The following is a 13571-nucleotide window of genomic DNA, read 5'->3' on the forward strand; positions in this document are numbered from 1 at the left end:
AGGTAACGGCGTTGATATGGGGCCGCATCGAAAGGTCACTAGAAATGATGACTCCTAGGCTCTTCACAGAGTTGACTGGGCAGGGGGGGGAGCCAAGGGCAGGGGGCCAGAAATTAGGAGTCCAAGGGTGCGAAGGGCCACCGATCAAAACCAACTCTGTCTTGCTGGGGTTGAGCTTCAGCTGGCTGAAGTTCATCCACTCGTAGATGGTGAGCATTATTGATTGGAAGTTAGAGCAAGAGAGAGGGGAGGAGTCGATGGGAAAAATTAGTTGCAGATCATCTGTGTAGTTAAAGATGGTGACAGAAGAGTGACGAAGAGAGGCAAGAAGGGGCTGCATATATAAATTGAACAAGAGAGGGGACAAGGCAGAGCCCTGGGGAACACCACAGGAAAGTGAAATTTGGGGGGCAGAGAAGGTGGACAGTGTGGTAAAATCGATTACCAATACATAATTTATAATCAATAATCAATAAGAATAACTCAGAGAAATAAGAGGCAAAATCCGGGATATTGAGGTTAACTCAAAAGGGTTTTATTCCTGTAAAAGGAATTGGGTTATTGGCTCGAGCCAAGGTGGCATAACCATTCCATCACCACGCAGGTTCAGGAAGGGGCAGACAGACAACATATTGTTTACAGAAGTACATATATATAGTAAATGCAGTACAATGTATGAGCATGTAGTAGGCGTAACAACTGGAAAAGAAGAGATAAAACATGGAAACGTCATGAAAAAAAAGACATTACTATAGGCGTGTACTAGAAACGTCACTTATCATGAGGTCATAAGTAGGTGGATCCATAAGAGAATCCTGCAATGTCAGCAGAAATATATGGCAGAGATGCGCGCGCAGCAGCTTGACGTGAGTCTGACGTATAACTGGAGGGCGAAGGGGACTTGACATTTAGCACTACAGGGGTAGACATAAGTCGTGTAAGTGTAGACATAAGTCTAGGATGTCAGATCAACCTAATCCCAAATCATATCTGATATCACATGTTTAAGGAACTTATCTGGAAGGGAAAAGGTCTCTCGGGCGGAGACTACACTATACTGGTTGTGAGTGCGTGTACATGTGTCTACGTGTCAGGCTGCTAGGTGAGGGGGGCATGGGCCTACCATGGCAACGGAGTCTATGAATTACTTGCACGGAGACAGAAGGACCGGGCCCTCTGCTCCTGCAGCTGGGAGGATGTTTACTTGAGCTACGAGACAGGAATGTGTTTTCGAGGAGTGGAGCAGATAATTCGAAGGTTGAATGCAGTCTTGGCAGGCAGAGGCTAGGCTATGCGCCGGAGCCGCGCAAGGAGTAAGGTGGGGGTCACTGGTACAGAGGTAGCCTGGGCTGAGGCCCTCGGAGTCAGGAAGCAGGAAAGAACTCGAAAAAGGCTCAATGGCATAATCTGGGCCTACTTCGCCAGAGCTGAAAAACGTGTAAAGTGTACCACAAAAAGACGGTGGCACGGCATATTTAGGAACTGAATATTCAATCCGTTCATGGCGGATCTGATAGAGGACATGTTAAAGATGGACGCAAATGTATTTGCGTCTTCGTAGCTGGCACAGGAGGGAAATTACATGCACTGTAGCTAGTACATGGAGACGGTGGGGTGCTCGCTGGGGAACACTACTCGATCAAAAATTATATTTCCTCAACAGTTGTACCGATTGGGAGCGGTGTTGAAGGAAGGACTCGATCCAAGACAGGGCCGGGCCCTGGATGCCCGCATTTCTGACACAGTCGATCAGAATGACATGATCGACCGTGTCAAAAGCAGCCGTGAGGTCTAATAACACCAGGGCCAGGGCCAAGTTCTTGTCAGCCCCCTGTCTCAACGCATCCATGACCGCTACCACCACTGCCTCCGTAGAGTGGGCCGGTCTGAAGCCTGCCTGTTGGTCATCAAGAAAATGAGTTTCCTCGATGAAAGCACTCAGGCAGCGGGTAACGTAAGTCTCCAAGACCTTCCCCAAATAGGGGAGAAGGGAAATAGGTCGGTAATTACCTAAGACCGCAGGGTCAGAACCGGTTTTTTTTAAAATGGGTACGACCACTGCTTTTTTTAAAACATCGGGGACAGAGCCTGTAGCGAGTGAGCGGTTCAGCAGGTCAAGAGGAGGACCAGGGCAGGCCGTAAAGGCATCCCTTAAGATTTGGGGGGGGCTGCAGTCGTGGGGGGAACCAGAGCCAATGGCCTGTAGTATCGAAAGGAAAGTGTCCAAAGAAATAGGAGGGAATTCATGCAGAGAGCGAGAATTCGAAGAAGGGAGGACGCTGACCTGGTACAGAGTAGTGGAGGGGATATTATTTTTAATGGTAGAGATTTTGTCAATGAAAAATGAGTTTAAAGAGTCGCACAGAGCCTGCGAGGGTTGAGGCTGAGGCGTAACACGGTCAGGGAGGGAAAGTTCAGCCACGATGGAGAAAATTTCTTTTGTTTTTGATGCAGCGCTAATAATTTTCTGGGAGTAGTGGGAGGATTTGGCCAAAATGATAGATTTTTTATAAGATTTTAATAAATCAATAAAAATGGACTTTAGAGAAGGGTCATAGTTTCGCCTCCAGCGACGCTCAGCCTGTCTGAGAAATAATTTGTCCGCTTTCAGTTGATCAGTAAACCAACGCTGGGCGTCGTGTGGACGTTTAGATTTAATGGTTTTCACAGGGGCGACCACGTCGCTGGCTTGAGACAACCATTGGTCCAGTGTGGCGGTGTGAGAGTTCAGATCAGAATGGTCAGCGGGGAGTGTGGTAGCAAGAGTCGAATGAAAAAGGGAAATGTCGGCATGCTTCCAATTGCGTGCCGAAAAATTTGATACTGATGGGGGACGAATTGGTAGTGAAAGTTTCAGAGAGAAAGAAATGAAGAAATGATCAGACCAGGTGCAGGGGTAGACCAAGGGAGGGGAGATATCCAAGTTGGTTGTCCATACCTGGTCAAGGATATGGCCCCTGTTGTGAGTTGCGGCAGAGATATGATGCAAAAAATTAAGACCAAGTAATAGGTCGGTAAATTCAAGTGAGGAGGTGGATTCATGGGGATCTAGTGGCCAGTAATTAAAATCGCCAATGATCAAGACTCTGGCGGAGTTAATGGGATAGCTTTGTCACCTACTGGACAACAAACAACATTTGTGCAGTGAACTTTATCCCTTGTACTGAATGTTTAAGGTGTTGGTATAGCGTGCTTACAAAGTGGAAATGTAGGCAATGCAGTTTCAGAGAATGTAATCTTGCATGAACATGCAAGCAAATGTGTGTCAAATGTAATTGTGTATCAGCAGGAAGGCAACTTTGAAAATGTGAGAATTTAAAATGGTGGTGTTTCTACCCGGGCTTATCATAACCATGTGGCAGTCTGTAATGGAGCCATGATGGTCCTCTGCTTACCCGGCCTTCAAGTACCCCAAAGAACCAAGGACATCACTGTTACTTGGGTTTGGGAGAAGCCAGAGTCCCCAAACTGTGCCAACACTGCCCCACCAGCCTTCAACTCCCCTGTGCTCTGGCACATGGTCCTGTAGCACAGTGTGCTGAACTTGGACTACTAAAGCCTCCTTAGTAGGTCTCACTGTCCCACGCCCTGCCGCCGTGCTCAGGCATATGGTCCTGTGGAGCACCTGTAGCACAGTGTGCTGAGCATGGACGAGTTATGCCTTCTTTACTAGGCCCCACTGTCCCGCGTCCTCCTTACTATGCTTTGAGCTGCTTTTCATTGTGTAAATCTGCTGTTGAACTTTGGAAGATTGGAACCATCCTTGGGTCTTCTATGGTTCCTGAGTGATTTTAGTTTCAACTTTTTGATGGTACATAGTCCTAAACTAGTCTCCTTCTTCATACATGTGTGTGCTATCCTGGCCAGAGGGTTACTCTAGTTTCCTGGGAGCACCGGGCATAAATGCTCTTCACCGCTAAATTTTCTGACCCCTTTGGAGTGCAATCTGTGAAGTGTCATTCAACTCCCCGGGAGCCAATGCCACTCTGAACTACTTTGTGACCAGCTAAGAGGCTCTGAAATTCCCAGAACTCTGGCTGGTAACCCCCCTACACCAAACTCATTGTCACTCAAAGGTTCAAGTGTGCTGATCACCCCTCTCAGACATGTTCCAGGTTTCCTTATCATTCAGTAGCCCCCTTCAAGTGATTTCAGATGCCTAAATGACTTTAAGAGGCAACTTATTGGTTTTACTGAAGGACCTCAGTATTCACCCGGACCCACTGAGCTATCTTCTTTGAACCCTGAGTATAGTACCTCCCAGCTAGGGTGAATTGCTGATGGATCGTGGCCACAAGAGGAGCACCTTATCCCCCTTTCCTGGCACCCAGACTTCTTCACTCTGAGGACTGAAACCTGCCATAAACCAAGAAGCCCTGAGGGAAAAGCTTCCCATTAAATTCCATAAGATTATCACCCTTAAAGACTAGTGTTATTATTATTATTATTATATGGTTTATAAAGCACATAGTTACCCAGTCAGGGATTCGCTGTGCTGAGCATTTATGGTATACCATCTGGGTCTTAACAACGAAGCACAGTTCAGAAGAGCCAAGTCTTTAACAGATTTCAGAAAATCAAAAAGGAAGGCACGGATCTCATAGAAACAGAAAATAGTTCCACCGCTTGGGCCAGAGTAGGAAAATGACCAGCCACCTTGACAGGTTCTCCTCACTCTGGGAACCTTGGAAAGATTAGTTTGGTATGATCGAAGAATACGAGCACAGGTCAGGTGCCACCATTGACTCATGTACAGTGGGCTTGAATTTGGCTTAACTCTGTGCATACAGCACAGAGCTTTGATCTGGACTCGCTTTCAACCCATAGCAATGAAGATCTTGGAGGAGAGTGGAAGTGGAGGCACTCAAGAAGGTGGAACCGTAATTTGGCTGCCGCATTGTGGGTTAAATGGAGTTGATTAAGTGAGACCTTAGGGAACCCCAGGTAAAGCATGTTACCGTGGTCCAACCTGGACATACCCAGTGCTGGTACTACTGTTCTGTGGGCTGAGACGGGTCGGCACCAGAGGATGTTTCTTAGAAATCTCAAAATGCAAAAGCAGGTGGAAGCTACTTCAGTGATCTGATGGTCATTGAAAGATTTTCATCAAGCCAGAAGCCTACGTTCTTATCTACGGAGTCCTGAGTCAGAGAAGTACAGAGAACATCTGGCCCCAGATGTGGTGCTCACAGATGAGGTTGATTGCCCACCGGCAGAACTTTAGTCTTATCCCTGTTCAATATGAGAGAAATGTCGTTCATCCAAGGGGCCACTTCCAAAAAGCACATATTGAAAAGGTCAGAGCTGCCATTTTCCTTAGTGTTGAAATAACACTAATACCATACCAATAAAACACAATAATAGTATCATTTGGGGTGATGCCTCAGCACCAAAAGGGTTCTAAAGTCTTTTGGTTTGCTCTTGACTATTCTTGTTTAACTGCCTTGCAGTAAACAAGACTGTGTTATGTGTGCAAATTAGAAAGATCTGTCTAAATTATACTGGTGCGTGGGCATTCATTGGATAAATTAACTTTGCCTACATCCTGGAGTCACTGGTGAATGGGCATTGATTGGGTGTAATAACCGCCTGCAACCTGGGGTGACTGGCATTGATTTCATGTGATAACCACCTACATACTGGAGTAACTGGTGACTGGGCATTGATTGTGTGTGATAACTTTGCCTGCATCCTGAGGTGACTGGCATTGATTGGGTGTAGTAACCGCCTGCATCCTGGAGGGCCTGGGCAGTGATTGGGTGTGATAACTTTGCCTACATCCTGAGGTGACTGGCATTGATTGGGTGTGATAACTTTGCCTACATCTTGGGGTGACTGGTATTGATTGGGTGTAATAACCACCTACATCCTGGAGGGACTGGGCATTCATTAGTATGGAAAACTTTGCCTAATTCCTGGAGGGACTGGGCATAGATTGGGTCTGGTAACTTTCCCTACATCCTGGAGTGACTGGGCATTTACTGGGTGTGATAAGGGAGGGGCTCCTGACTCCAGAGCGCAGTGCGCATAGTTCACAGTTCGATTCCCTGCTCCAGTGGCAGCAAAACTCAGCACCATGTGACTCTGGGCTATAGCTCACGCAATCTCCAGAGGGCCCACAATGCCTTGAGATCCTCAGGGGAGAGTAGTTTGTGCTTTACAAATACTGGATTTATTTATTAATTTATAACTGCCTACATCCGGGAGTGACTGGGCGTTTATTAGCTGTGATAACTTTGCCTACATCCTCGGATGACTGGGCATTGATTGAGTGTAATAACTTTCCCTACATTCTTGAGTAACTGATGACTGGACATTGGTTGGGTGTGATGACTTTGCCTACACCCTTGAGCAACTGGGAATTGGTTGGGTGTGATAACTGTGTATATCTTGGAGTGACCACCGAGGTAAGTGGCGTAGAGTCAAGAGGACATATGAAGTGCTAATAGTAAAGTAGTACCACAGGCCCTGAGGCAGCAGTATCTGTAGCAAGCAAACTTTGGCGGTGCACGACAGGCCTTACACACACACTGCTCATCTCCTGTGTTTTCCCCATGTTCTCTTCCACACAGTGTCTTAATTTCACTTGCAGACACCCCTTGTGTGCACACGTGTTGAGCTGTAGGAGAAGACACCTGGACAGGATGCTTACTCTACTAAATCAAATCTGAAGGACAGCACTGGGTGTCTTCTTCTGTAACTTTGCATTTTCCATTACAGAATCATAAACTGCTCCCTGACGGGCTCCTGCTGTCAGAATCTCTCCTCAGCTCTCAGGACAAACCAAAGTCTCCTCCACCTGCACATGGGGCTCAACAAGTTGGAGGACCCTGGGATGGAAGAGCTGTGTGATGGCTTCAGGTCTCCAGGCTGCAGGATACAGACCCTGAGGTAAATGGTCCCTGTGTGCTGTGGCCATGTATGAAGGAAGGTCCTCTCTGGGTCCTCCCAGTCCTAGTCGAAAGGGTGGTGGTATACAAGTGCCCTACTTGTGCTCAGCAATTAATCACTGTTACTTCTCCAAACCTAGCGGTGAATCTGAGAATTGACCAGAGACCTCCATAGAGACCATCAGCAGTCTCCACAGGAAGAGTACTGGGTGGCCACGCCCCTTTGGAGTCTAGGCCGTCCCCCGATAGATACACCATTTCCACTGATTGCACATGTTCCACAGGATGTACTAGTCGTGGAGAATGCAATGTAACACGCTCTTGACAGTGCTGTTATGCCCACACTACACACCACACATGTATGGTGTGTTTACGTGGTGTGTGTTTTTGTGTGTAAGTGCGTTCTGTGCTCTAATGTGGTCTGCTGTTGGTGAGAGGTTGAACATGATATATTGTGATGTTTGTTGTGCTTTTTGTAGCTTAAGTTGCCTTTGATAAATAAAGCTATATCACTTCTCAACAATGTGCAAGCAGCTTTAGAAATACCCTAAATTATACTATGTTGATTTGGAATGCAAGTAGCTTGGAGCTGATGCCACTGTTCGCCTCTACTTTTGGGGATGGAACACTTTTGGTGTGTTTTATTTCCTGACACAAACTCCCTGTATAAGTCACTCATATAAGGCCTGCTTGGAGAGCCTGTGTGCCAGGAACTGGCGTAAACATAGCTAAAAAGGGATTTATTTTTCAGTGTTGTTGAGTGTGTGGTGGTGCACCATTCACAAGTGCAAAAACCACAGGTGATGGACAGAATGCAGAACAATGTCATACATTCACCCCAGTACAGAGATCTGGGCCCAAATCCATCGTTTTTTTGCACTCCACACCACCCCAGTTCAGACATGGCCATATGCAAATCAGTCTGACCCTGTGCCTCATGGGAACAGTCCAGCCCGAACTGCCAAGCCATGCCTTCCCTGGACCGGAAACAAGCTTCTGAGGACCGGTTTCTGGCATTCCAGCCGTCTTCAGCCTGGCTTGCTTGAATCCAGTGGTGTGGAGAGCATGGGAGTCACATCTGAGCATACCCATCCCACTCGGGGTGACAAATGCAAAAACCACAGTTGATGGACAGAATGCAGAACAATATCATACATTCACCCCAGTACAGAGATCTGGGCCCAAATCCATCGTTTTTTTGCACTCCACACCACCCCAGTTCAGACATGGCCATATGCAAATCAGTCTGACCCTGTGCCTCATGGGAACAGTCCAGCCCGAACTGCCAAGCCATGCCTTCCCTGGACCGGAAACAAGCTTCTGAGGACCGGTTTCTGGCATTCCAGCCGTCTTCAGCCTGGCTTGCTTGAATCCAGTGGTGTGGAGAGCATGGGAGTCACATCTGAGCATACCCATCCCACTCGGGGTGACAAATGCAAAAACCACAGTTGATGGACAGAATGCAGAACAATATCATACATTCACCCCAGTCCAGAGATCTGGGCCCAAATCCATCGTTTTTTTGCACTCCACACCACCCCAGTTCAGACATGGCCATATGCATATCAGTCTGACCCTGTCCCTCATGGGAACAGTCCAGCCCGAACTGCCAAGCCATGCCTTCACTGGACCGGAACCAAGCTTCCGAGGACCAGTTTCTGGCATTCCAGCCGTCTTCAGCCCGGCTTGCTTGAATCCAGTTGTGTGGAGAGCATGGGACTCACGTCTGAGCATACCCATCCCACTCGGGGTGACAAATGCAAAAACCACAGTTGATGGACAGAATGCTGAACAATGTCATACATTCACCCCAATACAGAGATCTGGGCCCAAATCCATCGTTTTTTTGCACTCCACACCACCCCAGTTCAGACATGGCCATATGCAAATCAGTCTGACCCTGTGCCTCATGGGAACAGTCCAGCCCGAACTGCCAAGCAATGCCTTCTCTGGACTGGAAACAAGTTTCCGTGGACCAGTTTCTGGCATTCCAGCTGTCTTCAGCCCGGCTTGCGTGAATCCAGTGGTGTGGAGAGCATGGGACTCACGTCTGAGCATACCCATTCCACTCGGGTTGACAAATGCAAAAACCACAGCTGATGGACAGAATGCAGAACGCTGTCATACATCCACCCCAGTACAGAGATCTGGGCCCAAATCCATCGTTTTTTTGCACTCCACACCACCCCAGTTCAGACATGTCCATAGGCAAATCAGTCTGACCCTGTGCCTCATGGTAACAGTCCAGCCCGCACTGCCAAGCCATGCCTTCCCTGGACCGGAAACAAGCTTCTGAGGACCAGCTTATGGCATTCCAGCTGTCTTCAGCCCGGCTTGCTTGAATCCAGTGGTGTGGAGAGCATGGGACTCACGTCTGAGCATACCCATTCCACTCGGGTTGACAAATGCAAAAACCACAGCTGATGGACAGAATGCAGAACGCTGTCATACATCCACCCCAGTACAGAGATCTGGGCCCAAATCCATCATTTTTTTGCACTCCACACCACCCCAGTTCAGACATGTCCATAGGCAAATCAGTCTGACCCTGTGCCTCATGGGAACATTCCAGCCCGAACTGCCAAGCAATGCCTTCTCTGGACTGGAAACAAGCTTCCGTGGACCAGTTTCTGGCATTCCAGCTGTCTTCAGCCCGGCTTGCGTGAATCCAGTGGTGTGGAGAGCATGGGACTCACGTCTGAGCATACCCATTCCACTCGGGTTGACAAATGCAAAAACCACAGTTGATGGACAGAATGCAAAACAATGTCATACATTCACCCCAGTACAGAGATCTGGGCCCAAATCCATCGTTTTTTTGCACTCCACACCACCCCAGTTCAGACATGGCCATATGCAAATCAGTCTGACCCTGTGCCTCATGGGAACAGTCCAGCCCGAACTGCCAAGCCATGCCTTCCCTGGACCGGAAACAAGCTCCGAGGACCGGTTTATGGCATTCCAGCCGTCTTCAGCCCGGCTTGCTTGAATCCAGTGGTGTGGAGAGCATGGGACTCACGTCTGAGCATACCCATCTGTTATGGCTGGATTTTCTGATTAGATGGGATCAGCCCCTAGGGGCCCCTCCAACCCAGCCAGAACGTAATCACATCCCTCCTCAGGACCAACTATCCAGGCACCTGGGTACCTACCTGAGGATGGGGAACTCGCAATATACAAGCTCAGATTATTAAAAACACCACTAAATCTATAGGGATACTAAGAATACTCACTGATTACTAGGGATATCCATACCCTACACCACACTTATATTCACATCAGTTGGTCTCGCGGCCACCCCGACCGGTCTACCCTAGGGCAGATATGGCGCACAATCCGGTGCGACTACACATGGGCCTGCAGAACCCAATGCTCTCTTTTCCAAACGGTTCGCAATCCTGCAAACCTCCACGCCAGTCTCCCCCCTGACGCTCTCACTTATTCAAGCCACAATCTTGTGGGTATACACGCTGGTCTCCTACCCAGCGTTCTCACTAACGCCGCATATCAACGACGACCACATTCCTATGAACACCTATATATATATATGTCTCTTCACTAAGGATCTACTACTACAATAATATTATGGGATAGCCGAATTACTTAGTGTCAACAATTCCCTAGCTCAAGGGCTCCCTGTTCTCCCTATTCATTCAGACTTACCGGATCAGGGGCAGCATCTGTTCTGGCTGTAACATCTGACTAGGAGGAAAAAGGTTACCTACGCTTTGGAACAGAAGACGCTGTTTACAGGATTATGGGAGGGTGTACTAACTTAGTCCCTTAGTTGCAGGTCTCCTCTCTCCCTCACTATTACTTACCTGATCAGGGGTAGCATCTGTTCAAACAGTAATACCTACCAGGACAGAAGATTACCCTCACTGTATGGGGACAAAGATATACACACTATGTGATTGAGTTATTTCTTGATTTAAGCGCTCCTACTCCCTTCTGATCCATCAGTGGCTCAACAGCAACTGGCTAGAAGCCAGGCTAGCTTTATCATAAAAAAACTCATGCACTGTAGTTATGGGGATGTTTATTATTACAATAATAAAATATACATATACAGATCTGTAACTGACAAAGACTATAGATAGAACATACTGCTGAAAGAGAAGGATTAAACATAACAGGAACACTCCGCTGAAAGGGAAAAGATTAGCAATGCAAAAGCCTAGGGAATAAAGATAAGATTAAGATGTTAGTGTGATTAGTTCAGACTACCTCACCTATTAGAAGGAAGATTTCTCTCTGCCTCTGGTGGGATTAGGGCTCTCTCTCTGCCTCTGGTGGGATTAGAGCTCTCTCTGTCTCTCCCTCCTTCACCACATCACCACGCCTCTGGTCCAATTGCTCCAGCTGACAGCCTTCTTTGATGCTCTCTGCACTGCTTTCTCTCTCCTCATCTTCAGCAATCGTCTGCCTTCTTTCTCCATCCAAGAACTGCACTCTATTCTGCAGCTCCAGCAGACATCCTCTCTCTCTCTCTCCAAGCTGTTCTGAGCTCCAAGCTGAACTGAGCTCCCAGCTGTTCTGAGCACCACGCTGAACTGAACTCCAAACTGAACTGAACTGCACACAAGCTGGAATGAACACTCCTCCTCTCCTGTAGCTCACTAATATGGAAGCTTGTCCTTTCATGGAAAGTTACGGCCAGTAACCTGCCGCCCACCAAATTCTTGTACCTCCCCGTACCAAGGACACGTTCCCAGCTGGCCAGCCTGAAGTTGTGTCTTCGGAGTGGAGAAATACATTCCTTCGATAGGGGCCAGCCTGAGCCGGTTCTCTCCAAGCGAACAACAGCCTTAACTATAAACTTTGCCTTTACCCTGAAAAGCCTCTCAGCTTCATCAAGATGGAGTCCCTCTAGCTCTAAGCCTGTAGGCCTGAAAGGGATGAAATGCCCCTTAGCTCTGTCAGAATACCTACATAAACCATACCAATGTGTCTAATATGTCAAAGCCAATAGGCAATAGACAGGTCAAAGTCAAGAATAAAGGATCTATTATCATATTAAGCAGCTATCCTCTTCTAGGTCTGGAAAAAAGGGCTTAAAAGGGCCAACACAGGCTAAGAATACCTATCCTAGATGTGAGCAAGACTAATGATCTATATCACTGCTAAATAAAGCCAAAAAACCCTGCCATAACACTCCACCCTTAGATCCTTATCTTGCGAACATCAATAAACAACAACATCCATATAAACAAACATCAACACAATCTATTAACAAATCAAAAACTAAAAAACTCTCTAAAAAGAATGACAACTTAAGGAAATTCCACCTGAAACTCAATTGTAGGGGATACAAACCTAACAACCAACTGAAAACAAATCAAAGCACCCTTGACTTGAATGCTGAAACATATCTGAGATTGGATCTGATAACAACAGAAACTAACCAAAGCATCCTTAAACTAAATGTGCCTCAACTTCTAGTGATAACTGGTGAAATCTAGTGATGTAGGGACTTATGTGTTGAATGAAAACAGCAAGGGGCCTACCTACTTCGGACAACTTAAGCCTAAATGAGGCCTACCTACTTCGGACAACTTAAGCCTAAATGAGGCCTACCTACTTCGGACAACTTAAGAACAAAATGTGTTACAACTTCTAATGAAAAAACAACAAAGGGCCTAAATGAGCTCTACCTGCTATGGTTAACTTAAGCTAATGATGACACATGAAATCTATTGGTGTAGGGGCTTGTTTGTGGGATGAAAATAACAATGGGCCTAAATGAGGCCTACCTACTATGATTAATTTAAAGAAACATTTTGGTGAAATCTGAGAAGTAGACATGACAAATTATTTTCAAGGTTTGGGCAAACATTAATACATAATCATACTAAAAGACACACCTCCCAGAACAATCCAAAGTCTAGGGTAACCACCCTTTGATCAATCAAGGTGAAAATGTAATAACAGTAAAAGACAACCCTATTTCTACAAGATAGCTGGTGTATATATATATCACTTAGTTTCTTCACACTGTGGAACACATGTGTGCACCACCATTCAAAAAAAAAAAAAAGTCCTTCATTGGCAAAAAACTGTTTTGAAGAAAACAGGAAAACTATAATAGGTGACATGTTTTTGCTTTAAAAGTGGGGCCTGCTTGTAATGATTGAAAACATGGGAATAATGCAGGCCAAGGAATTATGTAATCAAATCCTTTTGAAAAAAAAAGAGTCCAAAGTCAATTGTGGACATCAGTGTAGGTCACCACCCAGCATCTTCGGTATCCGGACACTTCCTCCGATGTGGCCATTCATCACCGTTCCGGTCTGGTCTGGTCTGGTTCCATCTTCCAAAAATAATAAACTAACATAAAAACATGAAAGTAAAAAACTAAAACAATAAAGGAAGTGGGAGGGGGAGGGGCCCACGCACAACCACAACCCAGCAATCCTAGGGACAAGAAAACAAGTATCATTAATCTTGCATGACAACATTTTCCATTTAAAAAGCACCCCGGGTGCCTTTCATTGTTGGGAAAAAAAACTTAATTAATTAAAAACAGTCTTCTAAAGTCAAGACATAATTAAAATCACATATATTTTATTATTAGTTTGGGCAAAATCTAATTGTTTACATACACAGCCAGAAGGGCCTATTTCATACACTAATCCTTTATGGGACAGCCCCTCCCTTCAGAATACGCAGGAGCCAGGCTAC

At 46.5% G+C, this 13571-nt stretch overlaps 1 protein-coding gene across 5 annotated transcripts in view; it reads left to right on the forward strand.

Annotated features, from left to right (window-relative positions):
• LOC147709845 (ribonuclease inhibitor-like) overlaps positions 1-13571 on the forward strand; it is a 322498-nt gene that overhangs the window by 125001 nt on the left and 183926 nt on the right. For 4 of the 5 annotated variants that reach the window (XM_086928289.1, XM_086928290.1, XM_086928292.1 and 1 more), the window contains exon 6: positions 6721-6891. The exons of the other annotated variant lie outside the window; for it this stretch is intronic. In XM_086928289.1, coding sequence (XP_086784415.1) covers positions 6721-6891 — 171 coding nt within the window. The remainder of the gene's footprint in view (positions 1-6720; positions 6892-13571) is intronic. 5 annotated transcript variants of the gene reach the window in all.

Source organism: Lissotriton vulgaris, chromosome 6, assembly GCF_964263255.1.
Source record: "Lissotriton vulgaris chromosome 6, aLisVul1.2, whole genome shotgun sequence".
NCBI lineage: Eukaryota > Metazoa > Chordata > Amphibia > Caudata > Salamandridae > Lissotriton > Lissotriton vulgaris.